Source organism: Cyclopterus lumpus, chromosome 18 (assembly GCF_009769545.1).
Source record: "Cyclopterus lumpus isolate fCycLum1 chromosome 18, fCycLum1.pri, whole genome shotgun sequence".
In the NCBI taxonomy this organism is placed as follows: Eukaryota; Metazoa; Chordata; class Actinopteri; order Perciformes; family Cyclopteridae; genus Cyclopterus; species Cyclopterus lumpus.
The window spans coordinates 7,135,766-7,155,437 of record NC_046983.1 but is presented as its reverse complement, the minus strand read 5'-3'; the positions used below and the strand labels follow the sequence as shown (position 1 = coordinate 7,155,437).

Genomic DNA, 19,672 nt, shown 5'->3' with positions numbered 1-19,672 from the left:
ATGTCTCTTTATTTAATTGCTTTGGAACATGTTGAAAAAGAGGCTACAAACAGTACAGAACATAATGTCTCAAACTAATTGCTTTCAGAAGTCACTATCATCATCATAATCTATCAGTATTTGATCTTTTTTCTTCTCTTCCTCTTTCTCCTTTAATTCTTTTTCCTCCTCCTCCTCCTCTTCATCTGTGTCATCTTCTTTCTTCGTCTCGCTTCTCTGGTGAAACTCCTGGTATATCCCAGTCAGAGCCTTCGCTGCTTCCAGAGACACTTTCAGATTTCCTATCACCTCCTTGTCCTCATCCACACTAACTACTGGAGGAAAACAGAGACACAGGGACAAGCCGACTCACACATTGTCCTCACAATCGATTTGCTTTAAGTCTTCATCAAAAGGTATCAAAAGTATGACACATATACAACACCTACCATCAATTTCTTGGTCGCTGACATCATTTCCAGTGAGCAGCAGTTCCTGCAGGTCCAGAAAAGCATGTCCGACATCCACACACTCCTCGTCGTCGTCCATCGGCTCACTGACTACGGTGAACTTTAACCTTGCCATGACACACAGACATTGACACCTCATTTTTGTGGTTTGGGTCCGGACACATCCGTAAATTGCAGGGAAATAAACTGATGTATTTGCTCATATTTTAAGACACTGATGACACTACCTGCCCTGGTTGGGGTCAGTGCCCTCCAACATGGTGTAGAGATGCTGTCTGAGTGGAGCTGACTGTGAACCATCCACATATATCACTGAGAGAGACAAACAAGAGGATTCGGAAGTTATAAAACAATTAAAACTTTCCAGAAACAACTACACCCAAAGCTCGCCCACACTCACCTCGTGTGAAGTTGTAGTGAATCTCCTCTCCCTTTGTGGGTTTGCGGAGGGACATGGGCGTTTCTGTTGTCTCCATCGGGACGCCCAGCAGCCGGTATTCCACATAAACACGCTGCACTGACTTGTCCAGCGCCACGCGTGAGGACGGTTCAAACGACAGGGACAGAATCTCAACTCTCAGCTTGTTGCCCTGAAACATAGAACAAATCGCCTCTTTATATCATATGATATGACCTTATAGTAGATCCAAAGATATACAGATGACAATAACAGCACAATCTCTTTTCTTTTTCATTCATACATTTTCTCTCACCTTCCTCATTTTCCGTTTTGGTGGAATGACGACAATGTCGCTTTGTGAGGAACTTGATTCTGAAGACTCTGGGACTTCACTGACTCCTGCAGCAGCTGTTTAATAAAAAGAATAAAAGAGAAAGAACTGGATTCATTATATTCTCAACTTGACTGGCTGGCCTCAAAACAAAAGCCCTGTCAATATACAACAGCTTCATATGTTCCTGGTATATTTTGTAAAGTAAATATCTATATTTTTTAAAGGTTTTGAGGTCAAAAGGGTTCTTAGATAAACGTCTTTTGAATATTTAAACAATGGCATAGTGAGGATTCAAATTAATGCAAGGAACTCAAAGCCGGTGTGAAAGCCTACATGTAGGTTACGTGAATAGTTACCACTCTCACTCCTCTCCTCCTCTTCATCCATTGACACATGATCCACAGAGAGGAGGTCCTGAGTAAAATAAATGTTATATGAGCCCATTTACCAGCCAATCTCTTCCAATTCTAACTACCTGTGTTTTTCATTCCTCCTACCTGAATCCTGACATCGCTGGCAGAGCTTGTACTCGACAGTGTGGTGGGTGAAGATCTTAAAAAAAGATTCAAACCAGAACCATTTCAAACAATTACAATCTGTTAAAACATTTGTGATGGTTGTTTCTACAAAGTTTCTCTTTGTTGTCCTTCTATACAAATCCTAAATCTCCAAGAACTCCATCAAGCTCATCAAGTTCTACAATAACAAGTTAATGAAATGCAAACTTACTTTCTTGTTGGCAAATGAGAGGGTGTGGTCAGTCTAGGCTCAGGCGTGAGATGGGGTGTGTCGTGGTAAAGGTCAGGTGACCTCTTGGTGGATCTCTTCCTGCCTGTGGCCAGCGGTCTCACCGAGGTGGATTGGTCTGGTAGTATGTTCTGTGAACTTTTCTGTTTTACAGCTGGAGGCCGTGGCTGTAGAACAGACGAATCCACATGTGAATAAAATAGTTGCTGTGCTTAAATGATGATGGAAACACACAGTTCAGCTGTAAATGTGCTACTTTTGTTGGCGCCTAAAACCTTACCAAAGCTTTAGTCCCTTTCTGCACTGCTCTGGTTTCTCTCGGCTCAAGTAGCTGAATCTGCGGTAAAGCCACAGTAGAACAGGCATTAAGGGGTCACAGGAATTTGTATTTATGTCATGTGATCCATTTTAGCATTTACACATTCATTTTTGATGATTCCTTTTCCCAAAAGTCAAGCTGCACGATGTTCTCAAATTAAACGCTCCTTAGAGGTACATTTACTTTGGAAGAGGGTTATGGATGACATTGCTTTTCATCATTTACAAACCAATGTTCATGAAATACTCGTGCAGTTCTCCAGAGCATTATCAATAACTGTCATACCTTTTGACTCACTAGAATAAATAAGATCACCTTCACTCTGGGCTTGGCTATAGGCCTCTGTGATGCTTTAGCCTCCTCTTTCCTCCTCTCCTCCTTCTCAGATCTTTCCATATCCTGTCTTCCCTGTCTAACCAGCACAGTGTCCGCCGATGGTTGAAAGGGATACTTCCATTTGATCAAGACCCTGACCATGCCCCGAGGTCCACCAGCTGGATCCCTTAGAACGTAGTCACCTGGTTGGACAGAGAGAAAAACTGAGAAAAACACTCCTAAATTCGTCGTTTAGGTTTTGATATGTGATGTAATCATGTGAATATATGATCTTTGCTTCCACTTTCATATAAAATAATGTTTCCTCTAGTTGGAGATGAAGAATTATAGTGTAATTTGTTTACTGTTCTCTCTCTCTCTCACCTCTGATCTCCCTGCCAGTGGCCATGGCTCGCAGTGGGATGGGAGTCTTGGCCAGATAGGATGGCGGCATCTGGTCTTCGCTGTCATCAAACACATACACCCACAAACTGCTGGACCTGGACAAAAGTAGAGTTGAATATTTCCAATATCTTAGCAAAAATAGGGATTATCTAAAGCACTAACTTTAACAAAAGTTAAATATTAAGATTGTCCTCAAGTTCATTTATCCCAGTAGTTAAAAAAAACGACATGCACACAAAAAAAACTTGAAAATGTAAGAAAGCTTTACAACACGTGAATGCCTTCAATATTATCAGAATTTCTAACATATTTCCAAAATAGTACATATTTGATTATACCTCAGGTAGTGCAACACATCAGCTGTTACAGCTAGCGGGTAGCTGGTAGTATCACTGAACACCGGGTCAGCGGTGGACTGGACCGTTTGAGAGACGTGAGGCGGCAGGTCGTAGAACCTGTATGTCAAGTAGGCATCAGGAAGAAGTCCAGGCCAACGAGCATTAAGACCCACGCAGCGTTCCAACACAACCACCAACTCATTGGGGATCCCCCCACCATAGTCATGTAACGCCTGCAAACAGTATTAAAAAAAAAAGTATAATATATGAATTGTGCTGATTTCAAAATAACATAACTCTGTTACACTGGCTAAACCACAGATCTCTCTGTGAACCGCTTTCTACAGAACTATTCTTTGGTAGGAAGACATTTTTTTTTACACGTTCACTGTGAGGTAGAGTAACTGTGACTGTCTCTAAAAAAGTCTCTAGTCTGCCTCTTTCCACCCTCCACATTTATGTTACGCCCGGTCTCAGGGAAAACCGAGCGCCTGCAGCATAACAATGGGCAGCAAACCCTTCTCCCCCACTCCCAAATAAGGACCAAGGCTGCGGTGTTACAGTCCACAATATGTATTTATTGTGACGTGGTATCAATAATCTTCAGGGTGAGCCATAACATTAAATACATATTGTGGACTGTATCACGGCAGCATTGGTCCTTATTTGGGAGGTGGGGAGAAAGGGAGACCCGTGGTGATACTGTGCTCAGATGTCCCCTGGAACGGGTGTAACAGAAAATCACAGTCTAAAGAAAATAAAGACAAAACAACCTCCGTGGCTACACAGCACTTAAGGTCGTGACAACATATCACCCTATTTTACCTCATGACCAGCATCCTGCCAGCCAAGAGTGATGTGCACAGGACTCCTCTGTGGCGCTGTTCTCCTGTCAGCTCCTATCTCTGCCATAGTGTCAATGGGCTCTGCAGGATAAAACAGGCGCACCCAGAAATCCACAACACCAACAAGTGCACCCTCAGAGCCTTGGACGGAGACAGATAGGCAGGCAGATATGTTTTAGAAAAGTAATAATCAAAAGAATGAAGATGACCACACACAGTGCATTATGTCACAAATAGGAGCAATTATAACATAATATGTAAAAGGAAATGTATCAATTAAGGTATATAAATGTCATACTGGCAATGACTTCATATTAACAAACTGTAGGCAGAATAATTAGCATCATACCTCGATTTATATAACACTCACCTGTGATATTGACATTTCCACAGACGCGCTCCCCTTTCTGCTCCATAGCACCCATGAGGGACATCTGCCCACTTCCATGTGTCACAAACCTGACCCCTCCTAACGCCTGGTGGAGCTCTACTCTGACCCTTGATCCTTGAGCTCCCAGCCTCCCCAGATCTCGGGCTGTGAGAGCGTAGCATGACGTGAAGCCATAGTCTGGTTGGTTGCCTGACACCAGAGGGGTGGAGTGCACTTCAAAGTCCAAAAGACTATAGGTGCAGAAGGTCACAATGTCTTCAAGGTGGATGCTGCCCATGGTACGAAGCCCTGCTGGGGTGAAGGTGGCGGCCTGAAGGTGCAAAAAAACAAACAGATTTCAGCCCCATAGGAAACTTGAAATGAAAAAACGAATTCAGGTAGTTTTTGTTAGACCTTAAGGTGGATCTCCAACAGTGACTCCCCAGCCCTCAGCTGAGATAAAGACATGTCCTCCTCAATGGGCTCTACCACCTCCTGGTCTCCAGCTGGCCAGGTGTACTGCATTGGTATGGTCCGCTTGCAGTTCCTTGGGCTGTATGCTAACTCTTTCAACTGAGCTTTAGAGTAGAAAAATAAATAGTGTTGAGATTCTGATGCTACTAGCCAGATTTCTTTCTGAATAAACCGCAAACACCTCCTGCATGTCAATGATTTAGTCATAGACGGCACATAACATATTAGGAATTATATTGGGTTCTCTTGCATCTTGTAGTATAGAAATGAGTGTTGCTCATACCTTGTAAAGCATTGCTCTGAATAGCTTTTTTTGATAAAAGTTTGTCTTTCTCTGAGATCTTCCTCCAGCTCTCCTGCCTCTCTCTTTCCATCTTCTGGTTGACTGTGTTCAACTCTTCCTTGGGAACAAGAGTTTGATCAAAGACCAGTTCAGTTAAAATGGGAGGAGAAACCATTCTTATTACAATGTTGCACAGTGTACATGTATTTGACAAATGTGTTTATTGTGTATGTGTGTGTGTACCTGGAGGTCTTTACTGATATGGTGCTCCAGCAGTAGAAGGTTTCTGGTTTTCTGTAATTCCAGCACAGTCTCAGCATGCAATGCCTGGATGTTTATCAGCTCACGGGGCGAATCCTCCACCTTCCCATTGGCCCAGAGAAAATCCAGCCCTGCTCTGCTCTCTTGCTGCATCCTAAATGCCTGTAGTTGGGGGGAAAGAATGCAGTAAGGTATAAATGCAATTAAGTTCGAGAAGAGATTTTTTTTTTTTTATTTAAAAAGTGTGTGCAAACCTTGATCTGTATCAGAGTTTCACTGAGATCCTCAATACTCATGTCAAACTCCTGGAAGAGAGACGAGAGATGATGAAAAGTGTGCTAAAAACAGGATAGCACCCAGAAAACAAATAGGAGACTGATGTGTGAAACAGCTGTTCAGCAGTATATTATTCAGTCCTTCATCTCTGACCTTTGTGACAGAGTCCAGTCTGTCCTGTAGAGTAGAAATCTGCCTTCTGTACTGGAAAGCCTCCTGTTCCAGATGCTCCTGCTTGTCAATCGTAGTCACAGAAGACTCTTAATGAAACAACACAGGACGAATGAGTCAATAAATGGGATTGTAAATTAATATACTGTTTGCTTTTGGCACGGGAAGAGTTGAGGCTTCAGGTGTTGGGGTCTAATTTAAATAGAATAAAATAAAGTATTTATTTCACTCCATTCCTTTGTTGTCAAACCGGAGCCGATGCAGTGCCACCATGCTGAGACTCCTACCTCTTTCTCGCTCCCTCTTCTCCTCCAACATTTCCTTCTCTTGTCTCAGTTTCTCCTTCTCCAGCCTGCCTCTCTCCCCCCTCTCTTCTTGCAGCATTTCTTCAAGTCTCTGGATGTCCATCCTGCTGGTATGTTCTCCCTGTTCCTCCCTCCTTTGGTTCACATCTCTATGTCGTTCCACCATGCCATCGGGATTGCTTTGCAAAGATAAAGTACTAGGGAGGAAAAGGGTGAATATAAGGTGAAACACAAAATCAAAAAGTCATTCTAATATGTTAGGACTTCTGTACATGTGTAGTAGTCCTTGAATAATTAAAGACGTTTTCATATGGACATAAACCTAATCTAAAGTCATGTTCTGCTGCTTCTGCAAGGCAACTTGCATTGACCGTGCATCTCAATTTCCAGAGAAGCCAAGTTATGATCTCTAAAACCTCCTGGTTAATGTGCACCCTAACATCTTAAAGATTTAGGGCCTAGGGGACTTTAACTCTCACCTTTCTAATAGAGCGTCATAGTTTTCTTTTATTAGATCCCTCTCTCCCTCCAGGTCTGATAGACGGTCCTGTAGCTGAAAGTGAATTATATAAAAAACGTACAACACGTTACATAATCTCAAATCTTTCTTAGTCTGGATTTATACATGCCAGATGCGGTACCTTGTCCAGGGTCTGTAGCGACAGGGTACTAGTGGTAAGTTGTCCCTCCAGTTCCAGTGCTCTCTGTCTCTCCTGCTTCAGCTGTTCAGTCAGCTCCTCCACTTTCTCCAGCAGAGCTCCCTGGCTTTCACTCAGTGACCTCTGACGCTGGGGTGAAAACATGTTACTCAAAATGAATATGAGTTAAGTATCAGACTACTCCAGGTATTCATAAAGCTGTTTGTGTAACGAGGCATTTACCTCCTCGAGCTGATTCTCATATGCCTGGAAAGAAAGAAGAAAGGCACATTTACATATTTGTCTTTTGAGGATCAATGAGATATATGTGATAAATGATTAAAGTACTGAACCCAAATTCTTAAGATACTGTAAATACATAAAAGAAATGAATGATTTATCAAAAAAATAAGGTCATCTAACCTCCTGCAGGCTGTTGAACCTCTCCTGGGTGACTCTCAGAGCGGTGCTCTTGTCTGAAAGTTGCTTTTGAAGACGGATCAGATCCACATTCTCTCTAATAGTTATTCTGACATGGAGACAACAACAGGATTTATTATTTTAATTGACATGGGTGTTGTACAAGCGGCAGTGAAAACAGATCACACTTCTCCCCTTGCCTGAATGAGAATGGTATCATTTAAAATGTTTTAACTTTAGCAAAGTACACTGAAATGTATTCATCCATCCATTATCTTTAACGGCTTATCCTGTAGGAAAACAAAAAAAGCCATTATCTTAGTATTTGCATGTTTTCTGTAGCCACCTGTGTCTGTCAGCCTGTTGCTTCCTGATGTCTCTCACAGTTCCCTCTATCTCTTTCTCTTTCTCTCGCAGTGTGTCTCTGAGCGCCTGCGCAGTCAGCTCCAGCTCTGCAGCCCTCACCTGCTCGGTTACACTGGACCTGCTGGGAGGTTTGAGGGCGGTCAGCATGGAGTCATGATGGGGTTTGGAATTAAGGGTGTGACAGTGGAGAAAGAGTCAGTTAGCAGAATGAAGAGTGGGTGGGGTGTGATATGATTAGAGGTTAGGAACCATCTGCTCAGTGTTCTGAACATCACACACGTACAATATCTCCATCTCTTCCCTGGTGTCTTCCAATGTGGGGCCGTAGCGGGGCGGGGCAGTCTGGGCTGCTCTCCTGACTCTGCCCTCCACTTCCATATATTTACCTGACAAGTAAGAGAAGAAGAAGAAGCAAGAGTGGAAGGTCAGAGATGGAAGAGGAAGCAGTAGTTACCCTGGCTCACAATCATGCAAAAATACACACACCTTTATTGAACTTGTATGGCGTGCATCCCCCGAGGTCCATAATGTGCTGCTTGGCCAGGCTGAGTTTGTTCTGCAGCAACCCTTTCTGGCTCTCCAGTGTAGCTACACAGGCTTCCAGCTCCTGTATGGTGTCCTCCATGTCCCTCTCCTTCACACCATTGGATCCAGGACGGAGGTGACGGAGACGCATCAGTCTGGTAGACATCCTGAGTCAAGGAAGAGGAGGTAAAACAAGCAATATTATGAGACTTGTCTTTATCATATAAATTATATCTTTAAATCCCATCCCAAGGCTACAAAAGAGACGGTTGTAACAGCTACTGTGAGACGGCACATTGACTTATGTTAGGTACAGTCAGTGTCAATATTTCTATTACCTGCGTAACCTCATCTCTTGTGTACGAGTGTGTTGTCTTAGCACACTGTTTTCCTCTTGCAGTCTGAGACACAGGTCCTCCAGGTGCTCCCTGGGAAACCGAAACAGGCGCTGAGGCTCTGCTGAAGAGAGAGCGAAAAAGCCAAACAAATAAAAACACTAATTCTTTATGTTTATGAAAAGGTACTTTTGAATGCTTTTGATTGAAAGGCTAAACATCTGGGCTGGATGCACTGAAAGGGCACATTTATATATATATGTATTGTGGCATCACAAGGGGACAGGTAGTGGATGGGCGCTACAGAGTGGCCACCAGTGCAAAAACTACATCTCCCAGCCTGCCTCACCGCTCACCCAGCTGCAGCTGCTTAAGGCACCTGATTGAGGCAGGGCTGGGAGACTTAAGGGAGAGCACCTGGGAAGGAGAAGGGAGAGCGGAAGGTGAACCCACGAGCACCTGGAAGAGGACAACAAGGGAGAGGACCTCGTAGCCTGGATTCACCAGGATTGAGTTTTTGTTTGGTTAATTAACCACTTTCTCCTCCGGGATGTTTTGCGTTATCTAACTGGACCTTTTTTTTGATACTTTGTTGTTTTTGAATGTTACCTTGCTGGTGGGATGGGAAATAAACCTGGACTTTTGTTAAATACCCTCGGACGTGCCTGTGTTCATCTCTCTCTTGGCACCGCCCCAGGCTAGCCTGTCCTAGCGACAGCCCGTGACACTACAGTATATATATTACCTTTTTTCTTCATGGCATGATGCTTCTTCCATGTCTTCACATCCCGTAGAGTATCTGGAGAAAACATACAGATTTAATCAAACAATAAACAACGAATGCACTTCTATTGCAGAATTCCCAAGGTCTTTTGAGTCAATGAATTCCCTAAACCCCATAACCTTCACTTTTACAACTAAATACCCCAACTTTCGCGATACCTCCTGCCTGGTGGGCCGGCCTCCTGCCATAACCCCACTGTCACATTATGATCTTAAACCCTTCCAGTTTCCACAGGAAATATATGTCATGGCTTGAAGATAAGGCAAGTAATAACACAACAGAGCAAATTCATATATAGTTTTATCTTATTGCCAAAAGACTACACACAAACCTGGTACAGTTAGCATCAGTCCCGACCTCATCAGTCCCACATCTCTGACTGGGAGGTCCCCGGCTGTCTCGTCCATCACTGGCGCCTTCACACCTCTCCACTCAGCTCCGGCCTTTGAAACGTCACAGTAGTAAACTTGTCATATTGATCTCCACTGCTGGTTCGCTGGCCTCCATCCAGCTGAAGCTACGGACAGGAATATGGACTAACAACGGGTACATGAAAGGTTCTTAGGACTCCAAAAAAAAAGAGAAATCTAAATTCAATATTGCGACTATAACTTGTCACGCTTACATTTGTGTAATTATAGGGCTTTAAAAAGAATCACTCTGTCCTAGTATTTCAAGCAATGTAAGGGTTAACCAGATCCAAGGATCCTTGGAGTCAGTGCGTTGTATTACACAAATACAGATACACTTAAACCCAGTTAATGACAAAAGGCAGGACATTAAGGTCTGTATATGTTCTCAGTTGCAGAAAAACACTCTGCTCAAGCCCGAGTAAAGCTGTCATCCACAAGCTTCCCTGTTACTTTTCAACTAAGTTATTAGCAAAATAGGCAATTTCAAATGTGTTGGCCATTTTAAGGTCTACATTGCTGCACAATTAGTGAGAAATGACAGGAAACCTACTATTAGGACATTGGTTTACATTTTGATATTCCTTCGTACAGTAACCGACAGAAAAACTATTAACAACATTTGACTCACCCTCGTCTGTCAGTCATCCAAAGAGGTTTGAAGGGCATTCTTGTTTTAGTATGGAGTAAAGTGCAACATGTAGGCTCTCGGCTCTGCCCTGTGCTTGAATGATAGCAGTTTTAATCCCTCTTCATCCCTTACTCCTTCCCCGACACCTATCTTAGCTCTCTCTTCACAGATGTTTCAGAATTCCTAAATTATTGAAGGAACTCATAAGTGGTAATTGATTATGTGCAATCATTTAGTTCAGCGACATACCTGTGAGTGTGCAGTACTCCGTGTGTGCATAATGCCTCCACCAAAGACTAAATCCTGAAGCTGTCTCAGTGCTCCATCTGCCTGGAGGCTAATCCTGTCCCTGTGCTAATCTGATTAGCAGTTGTCAAACTGTACAATCTAAGAGGTGGTCTGAAGTCAGTTTTGTGGTTAGCCTGTGATGACTGAGGATGGATATTACTGGAGTGAGGCAGGTCTAAGATCTGTACTGAGCACAAGTGAAGGGGAGAAGGAGGAGGAGAGGAAAAGCATATAGAACAGATACATCACAGTTTATTGGGGGAGGGTGGCAAGTCAGAAACAGTATATGTATCATCCATGTTGTTTTATTTTTGTTTTAATCAACACAGAGAACAGTTTCATACTGTTTAAAATAAAATACCATGACATAGAAAATACATTTCACATCATATTGTGATGCCATCTAAATCCCTGCCTCCATTGACTCCACTGAGCGGGCGGACGATAAGTGGTGATGTGTTGCTGCCGCTGTCACACATATCTGGGTTAAAAAAGGGAAACATGGCTTCAGTGAACTGACACTGTGTAAAGGAATAGATGTGTGACTTGGCATCTGCATCATAAAAGGAGACCGTGCCGTCCTCGCAATCCAAAAACACCCCGACAACCTGGGGCCTCTGAGAGAGAAACAGAAGCTCTGCCTGTCCCCCACATGCCCGGTACTCACTGCCCTTCCTCAAGCAAATAGTCCAAAAACCATCCTCTGGACTCAGTGTGACCACACCCTTCCTGTTGATTGACTGTTGAGCCACACCCAAGTCCCACGCTGTTTTATCTCCCACGTCCACCTCCCAGTAGTGCCTCCCTGTGGTGAAACCCTGCGTAGCAAGAGAGGCTCAGGTCACTGACACTGTTCATCTCTGAGAGTGAAGCAGAAAGACATAACATCCCTAAAAGGACAAACACATTCAAACCACATCTTTATTTACTCTTGTGGCGAGGACACATGGTGCCGTGTCAAAACGCTCTGGTATGTCCACTAGGTTCTGTTCAACATCTGCATCCCAGATCTGTCTCCAATCCTCTGATATAACCAGCCAAGGGTTGGCTGTCTTGGGGTCCAGATGAACATCAACTGATAGACAGACATAGGAATTTAAAATTCATTATCTCCTTTCTCCAAAGATTGAATCATTCTTTTTGTTTGTGGTTTCCATCAGTTGAGACGTCCAGAAATATCCAGTTGCATGCCAGTTAGCAGTATCTTTAAGTATCCTGTGGCATGCATTGTCATGATAGCCCTAAACCTTTTCAGATGTTATTGTAGCTAATATGTCAGATTTCTAGTCCACTATTCTCCAATGTTAACTTCTCATTGATACAGTATTTCATGGTTTTATTCAATGTACATTGTGTTTTAATTTAGTTGAGAAACAGAAAAAAAGGTGTATATGAGAGAGAGAGAGAGAGAGAGAGAGAGAGAGAGAGAAAGAGAGAGAGAGAGAACACTATCATGCTGAACGATGTGAGATTATTATTGTTTTACTGTCGTACTGTACCTGCATACTGCTGCATCTTCTCATGCTCTGTAAGTTAATAAGAACACATGATAAAACATGAAGCAAATGCTCATTTATTGATTACATGTAAGTAGCTGTTTTCTCACAGAATGTAGTGATAATGTTATAATATATATATATTTTTAGAAGTTGACCTTGAATGGAAAGCTTTTTCAAAGCTGACTGGAGCTGCTGTTCAATGTTGGCAACCTCGCTCCTTACAATCCCCAAGCATGCGTCTGTATGGACGATGATGTCATCGCAGGCTTTGGCAGATGAAGGACAACTTAGAGCTGGAAACCTCTGACAAATAAGGGAGAAAGAAAAGCAGAAAAGAGGCCAGACCAGAAGAGAATAAAGATAAAACATAACTCCACTCCAGTCTGTACATTATTTTTGAACGCTCTTTAAAATCTCTGTTTGTACGACTATGAAATATCTTGCTGTGAGACAAATTCTCACCTGCAGGAGGTTGAGGTGGTCCTCAGTGTGAGAAAGTTGCTCCATTTCACTTCTCTTCGTCTCCAGCTCAGTGATTTCCAGCTTGAGCTCTGTGATGAGCCTCTCCGCCCTCTGCTCTGCTGCTGTCTGCTTCCTCTGGATCATCTCCACCAGCTTCGCCTGACGACTCTCCAAGGAGCGAAACAGAGTGGAGAGGACCTCCAGGCTTTCCACTATGTCCCTCTTAGCGCTGTCCTGAAGTCATTGAATTATGAAAAAAAAGGTTGACTGGTAAAGTTGAACTTTGACACCAGCAAACTGTTTTTACATTCATCTGCTGAAGGAGGAAAGCTTCTCTGTGCTCAGTTTATAACGTGTATGTAGAAGGAGGATTTGTGTTACATCACAACTAGTATGGAAGCCATCCATGGCCCAGTATGCAACTTACAGTTTCTTGAGGACACTTGAAACCTCCAGCGCACATACATTGAAAACAAACTTCACAGATATATGGAAGAAACGTTGCATGTTGCAAAGTGGCAGACTAACGGTGCTACAGTAGCTAACAGGGTTTACCTGAGAGGAAAGAGGAGGACGGGTATACTACTCCAAGACGACACTGTCGGTCAAGAAAGCTTCACAACCGGCCACGAGCGAGCTAGTGGGGCACGCTCACATTCAACTGCCTGTTCGGTTTCCTCAAGTTGTTGACAAAGCACGGAGAAGCTCGGATAACATGGCGCACAGAGGTAGAGTGACTTCCTTCTCTGCTCAGGTAGACATTTCTACACTATATCTTTATGTAGATGGTAGCTGTTTGCTGCTATATTGATGTTCAGAATGTGAAATACAGCTCCTTTAAGTAGAAGCACTGGCAGAATACATAGCAGTAGTACTAGTATATCATTCAATTCAATTCAGTTTATTTTGTATAGCCCAATATCACAAATGACAAATTTGCCTTAGAGGGCTTTACAATCTGTACACATAAGACATCCCTGTCCCAGGACCTCACATCGGATCAGGAAAAACTCCCCAAAAATAACCTTTCACAGGGAAAAAAGGGAAGAAACCTTCAGGAGAGCAACAGAGGAGGATCCCTCTCCCCGGATGGACAGATGCAATAGATGTCATGTGTACAGAATGAACAGCGTTACAAAGTTACATAAACACATTACATAAATATGACTGTATACATAGTTTACAAGCAGAACAATTATACATTAACATATGTTTAGGTTGTTTTTACTGTTCTGCAAATTATCCAACAGGAAACATTCACCGAAGCTGTTCTAATGTCGACTCACCTTGCTGAGTTCCATCGAGTGTCTGATCTCTTCCACCTTCTGCAGTCTGTCCTGGATCATCTGCTGAACATCGGCCTCAATCCTTTTCATCCGAGCCTGAACATTAGAACGGGAATTCAAACCAAAAATAAATCAATGTATTTGATGGGATGATGGCGCAATGATGATGACGAGGACTTTAGGACCTCACCTTCTTCTCCTTACTCTCTCGCTCCACTGGGACGGTGTCATGACAGCGGTGGTCGGTCTCGGTGCACAGCACGCACACGCACCTCTGGTCGCTCCTGCAGAACAACTCCAGAAGCCGCTGGTGCCTTTTGCACATCCGGTTCTCCATCATCGCCACAGGTTCAATCAGCTTGTGTATCTTCAAGGTGGCAACTCTCAGATGGGGCTCCAGGTGACTCTCACAATATGAGGTCAGACATACAAGGCAGGACTTCAGGGCCAGCGTTTGCTTCCCCACACACACATCACAAAATATGAATGTTCCTGCCATCGGCATCACGCCGTTCTGCCTTCTTGCTCGGATCTGCTCTGACATTTCCTTGGCGAAGGAGTTTTCACAAAGCTCTGGGCGGTCCTCGAAGGCCGTGTGACATTTGGGACAGCTGACGGCCTGCCGGTTGTCCCAGTGTGATGTGATACAGGTGAAGCAGAAGCTGTGACCGCAGGGGATGGAGACGGGCTCAAAGAAAACCTCCAGACAGATGCAACACTTGAACTGCACCTCTGACAGGAGAACGCTGGGGGAGGCCATGCCCTCAGAGAGATGGTCTGTTCACTGATTATGAATAAGAAATTAATTATTTACATTCTGAGTCAAGGAGGAAATGTGTTTTGGTGAGATTTACAATCCTTTCAGAAAATAAAGACATCTACAAAACATACAGGGCAGTCCACAGAATATTTCAGAGCTTTTGTCCTTATGGTCTTTAATAACATAAACAGCTGGACTTTAATAACATAAACAGCTTTCCTTCTTTATCATTAACTTTAACAACTCAACGCACTGGCCAAAAGTCCAGCTGCATGGTCACATGACTCAGCCTCTCTCTAACTCTGTAAGTTTAGCTTGAAACATTGATTGAACAGACCCGGTAAAATCCAAAGACTAACATGCTCTGCGAGTGTTTTCAAAGTTCCACACTCCCATAATTCACTGCACACCCCACAAGGGATGAACCCTGATGGCTTCAAATAGGAGTCCCTCTTATATTACATTTAATTACATGACCATTACTGAAACATTCTTCAACATTTTAACATATGCCCATCTGCTTTATTGTCCTGGTCTTACCTTGTCGCTGAATGTGAAACGTGACCTCTGAGGTAGCAAAGGCAAACACTGGCACTGCGGTCGTGATCCAAAGTCCTCCCGGGTTTCGCTGTTACCACTCCCTCTGGGTCGTTCTTTCCTCTAGGGCTACCAACCACCATGTTGTTCCAGGGTGGGAGGAGTAATGCCTAGATCAGGTGCCTTACTGGCTTTGTATAGAATTCCTTTGTATTGTATTGTATAGTACATTTTATCTGAATTGTTTTGTATTGGACTGAGCAACAACAAGGAAGTACTTGAATAAAGCTCAGTCACAATCATCACTTCACCATTCCAAGGCTCTTTGTTTCAAATGCACAGAAACATACAACAAATATTCACACACATTTTCACAATACAGTAACAAGATCAACTTTATTAAAAAGGTGTACTCAGTGTAGTTTTGGGGAAATCACTATATTGACATGTAAGATTCCAGTATATAATTTTGTGACAAACATGCCATCTACACTTATTAACTATTTATACACAGGAGTACAGAGGACTGATAGAGAGCGTCATCACATTAATCACCTGCATCTCAATATCACCAATGAGCTTGTGGTAGAAAGGTGAATATTCTCCAAACAGGTCAAACTACATCGCCCTAGAATCTGACAATAACACAATGTTTTCATGTACAAGAAAATAAATTAGAAATGTGAAAATAAATAATAGACTGCATAGCAGACCCATTCACCTCCCTTTAATCTCGTCCACGTCACGGCTTCGCAGATTGAATCTTCAGGGTAAACTGTGGTGACGATCCGTTTTGTTTTAACAACTAGAATAAAGAAAATAAAGAACAACAATGTTACTATAGAGCAAAATAATTTGTACAATATTTGAATTAAGTTCATAGTCATAAAACAGCCATTAGTCTCACCTCTGTCAACAAACGCTTCATGTCCAAGTCTGACAGCTGAATTAATGACTTTAATCTGATGTTCAATCCAACAACATAATCTGTTGACACAAAAGTAAATAAAACACATGATGATAACATGGATAGTTTTCCATTAATATAAGCAAGTTCAAAACAATTATTAACATAATAACAATAATATATTAACTAAACTTTAGTTTCATCATATATGTCCTGAAAATACAATGAAACACTTTACATGTCACACCTAGGTGTTCATTCAAATGCTCACAAGGACTGAAAAATGTGCAACTGGTATTTGAATTAGCAAGCATTACGTGTGTGTGTCACATTTTATACAGAACTTAAACAGATCGCTCACCAATGACACTGCATCCCCACCAATTTATTAACTGGGTTGTTCTGTATCATGACTGTGTGCAAGCATGGAAAAATGTCAGTCTGTCTCAGTGAATCATTGTTCAACTACCCGGGGAAACTGAACTGTCAAGGCATTAGACTCCAGTAAGAAAATCCACTATTTAAATAAATTGTGAAAGAAATAGATTTTTTATTGTAAAATCTATTAATTGACTTTCTTTGTAACTGCACCACACTCTTCATTACGACCGTGTTGCCTGGCACCACCTGAAGTTGCCCTGTAGATGTCCTCCCAAATCCATATTTACAATCTCTTTATTTTTGTCATCCTGTTTGTCCATACTATAATATCCTTGTGTTGGTTTTTCTGTACACACATCTATTGCATGCCTGTCCATCCTGGGAGAGGAATACCTTCCTTGTTACTCTTCTTGAGGTTTATTCCATTTTTTCCTTAAACATTTCTTTTTGGATTCTTTCCTTTTCTGAATCAACGGTCTAATAGAGGGTGTGGTATGCTGTACGACAATTTCAAATGTTTTATTCTGGACTCCAAAACACTAACAATAGCAGAAACTCTGGCAGCCTGGTGGAAATTCCACAAAATCACAAACATCCCGTTTGCACCTTCAAATTTCACCCCCATATGGAACAATCCTGACTTTCTAAGCCACAATAAACCTCTAAATCTCCACACATGGTCTGCTAAAGGCATCAATCATTTAAAACACATCTTCAATAACAATACCCTTTACTTTGACAAGTAAATAAAAATCATGAAACAATAATATTATACATTCTTTCACTCTAACATTACACACTAATTTAATTAAATAGATGCAGTTAAATATATGCTTCCAACATATCTGTTGTGTCTGATGCTGTACTGCCTCTTGTGGTTAGGTGTGGGTCTGCAGTTTCTCCTTTACATTGTGTACTCCCATAATGTGTCAGACCAGAGGTCAAGGTCAGCCACATGATTCTCCAACAGCTCGATGGGATTCACTGTCTTGCTTAAGAATACGGAGAGCGTCATCACATTAACCACCTGCCTGAAGAACGGTCTGTGAGGACAACAAACTATCTTGCAACCTGATGTTGTCTGGATGTGTTTTTTCGACCATGAATGTTCCGTACTCACCATGTTTTTTTGTTTTTGGCAAGGCTTCTGAAGCATTTCTCCTCAGAGAGCCAACTGGCCTATGGCGGCCAGGGCGGTCTACTCATGCTTCATGTATGTTAACTTCGCTGTAGTGGCGAGAAGCTTCTGATTTAGGTCCTGATACACTCACAGACACACACACACACACATAGATATTGATAAGACACATAACCTTAAGTAGAACATTACAAAATGAAAATTATGAACAAAATACATCCATGTCTCAATAAAAGTGTCCATATTCATGTAAAAAAGTAAAAAATAAACATGTATATGTGCATATTCAGGCTGCACGTGGTGTAGTAGTAGTGGCTAGCACAGTCACCTCACAGAAACAGGGACCTGGGTCGATCCCGGGCTGCACGGCCCTTCTGTGTGGAGTTTGCGTTTTGCAGTTCTTCCCATGTCAGCGTGGGTTCCCTACAGGTTCTCTGGCTTCCTCCCACAGTCCAAGGACATGCAGTTTAATTGATGACTGTAAATTCCCAGTAGGTTGTCTGTTTCTATGTGTCAGCACTGGCAATATATGTCCTGGTTTTCAAGGCTGCATTACAGTAAAGGAATGTAATTCTATGAACTTACCAGACTGTTCTATCTGTTTTATTATTTACTTTACCCACTTAGTCATTATATCCACATTACTGATCAATATTTATCACAAATGTTATTGTGTAAATATTTTAAATTTACAATATTGTCGCCATCAAGTTGCTCTGGTTTCAGTCAAGACGTTTTGCATTTCACAAGTCATGCTTGGAAAATGATTGAGCATGCATGTGCTTTTCAAGGGGAGAATCATTGTTGTTCTGGCATGTTTCAGGAACAGTACACCACAGACCATATCTATCATCCATATATTAGATAATGAAAAATGTACAAAGGAAAATGTAATTATTTAACATTAATATACAGTATCCAACATGTATTATGTGTTTATAGTAGTCCATGTCTTTGTTGTCTGCTGATAATTACTATGTAACTTACAATATTGTCGCCATATCAATATTGAGAAAGATATTGTGATATTTGATTTTCTCCATATCTCCTAGTACAATGATCTGCTATGATTTAATTCCAGCAATGGGTGCTTAATTCAAAATAATACCATATATTATTCACATATTCAGCTGTACATGTATTTGTTACAAACGCATATTACAAATCAGAACTTTTGTAAGTGTACACCAGTTTGTAAAAAATGTTGTGCCTATAATTCTGCTAGTTTTGACACAGTAAAGGTCTTTTGCAGGTAGAAGTGTGTATTTTTCAAGCATTCAGAGCACAGATAAAGATCAATTAAGCCACCCAACCCACACATTCTCTACATTTTAATATCTGCCAAATTATTCCGATATGAAAAATGAGGCTGTGACGATGGTTGTGATTATGAAGCTACTCACTCACTTGTGCGCACACGCACACACACACACACACATTTATACACACGCACACACACACACACACACACACACACACACACACACGCACACACACACACACACACACACACACACACACACACACACACACCTTGCTCATCTTGCTTACAGTAGGACAGTGCGCCTGTGCGGACTGGAAGCAGAGGCAGATGCTGCCTTTATGGCTACCGGAAAAATCTGAATTATGAAGTGAAACATTGAAATGACAGATAGAAATGGGACAATATTGGATAAATGTTGAACTAGTATTATAAATATATATATATATATATATATATATATATATATATATTTAGAACATTATTTTATTATGCGATTGGTAAAAACGTATTATAGTGCCTGTCCTTAAGTAATGCATGTTTTCGCTTCATCCTGCCGTTTTTCTATTAACCAAATCAGCTCAACTATACCATAATTACAAAATGCTGTATCACAAAATGTAATAATAGACGTGTAACTATGAACTTGCTTATGTTGCATTTAAGCAAATCATTTAATTAAATTAGCTGATAATTGTTATACACTGGCCGTTTCCTTCCACTAAACTGGAGGGAGACAAAGTTAGCAATTA

General features: G+C 41.9%; 2 protein-coding genes across 2 annotated transcripts; both read right to left on the bottom strand.

Annotated features, from left to right (window-relative positions):
- Positions 1–138: 138 nt before the first annotated feature.
- On the bottom strand, positions 139–9,767 carry rpgrip1 (RPGR interacting protein 1; the record flags this gene model as incomplete). The annotated part of the gene is made up of 30 exons (XM_034557769.1): positions 9,692–9,767; positions 9,322–9,375; positions 8,580–8,697; positions 8,203–8,408; positions 8,000–8,102; positions 7,697–7,837; positions 7,354–7,459; positions 7,174–7,197; positions 6,934–7,080; positions 6,772–6,845; positions 6,275–6,489; positions 5,970–6,076; positions 5,795–5,845; positions 5,523–5,702; positions 5,280–5,397; positions 4,937–5,100; positions 4,523–4,853; positions 4,133–4,293; positions 3,308–3,540; positions 2,949–3,064; positions 2,571–2,767; positions 2,211–2,267; positions 1,913–2,097; positions 1,681–1,735; positions 1,540–1,597; positions 1,163–1,257; positions 850–1,039; positions 677–761; positions 429–556; positions 139–314 (listed from the first exon to the last, which is right to left on the bottom strand). Coding segments are annotated over exons 1-30 (3,951 nt in total), but the record flags the coding sequence as incomplete, so codon positions are not given.
- A 1,308-nt stretch (positions 9,768–11,075) lies between these two features.
- Positions 11,076–15,295, bottom strand: si:dkey-183c6.9 (E3 ubiquitin-protein ligase TRIM39). Its single transcript, XM_034557253.1, has 8 exons — positions 15,237–15,295; positions 14,127–14,720; positions 13,937–14,032; positions 12,651–12,884; positions 12,344–12,491; positions 12,189–12,215; positions 11,619–11,764; positions 11,076–11,507 (listed from the first exon to the last, which is right to left on the bottom strand). Exons 2-8 carry the CDS (start codon positions 14,694–14,696, stop codon positions 11,076–11,078), a joined length of 1,653 nt encoding a protein of 550 aa, XP_034413144.1. The 5' UTR covers positions 14,697–14,720; positions 15,237–15,295.
- Positions 15,296–19,672: the final 4,377 nt, after the last annotated feature.

What these genes read in the sequence shown, in the direction of transcription:
- si:dkey-183c6.9 (XM_034557253.1), bottom strand. Translation starts at nt 14,696, where the DNA reads ATGGCCTCCCCCAGCGTTCTCCTGTCAGAGGTGCAGTTCAAGTGTTGC. An exon ending in ACTCGATGGAACTCAGCAAG is followed by an intron (nt 12,885 to 13,936) that starts GTGAGTCGACAT and finishes CAATGACTTCAG; the next exon opens with GACAGCGCTAAGAGGGACAT. An exon ending in GAAGATGCAGCAGTATGCAG is followed by an intron (nt 11,765 to 12,188) that starts GTACAGTACGAC and finishes TCTGTCTATCAG; the next exon opens with TTGATGTTCATCTGGACCCC.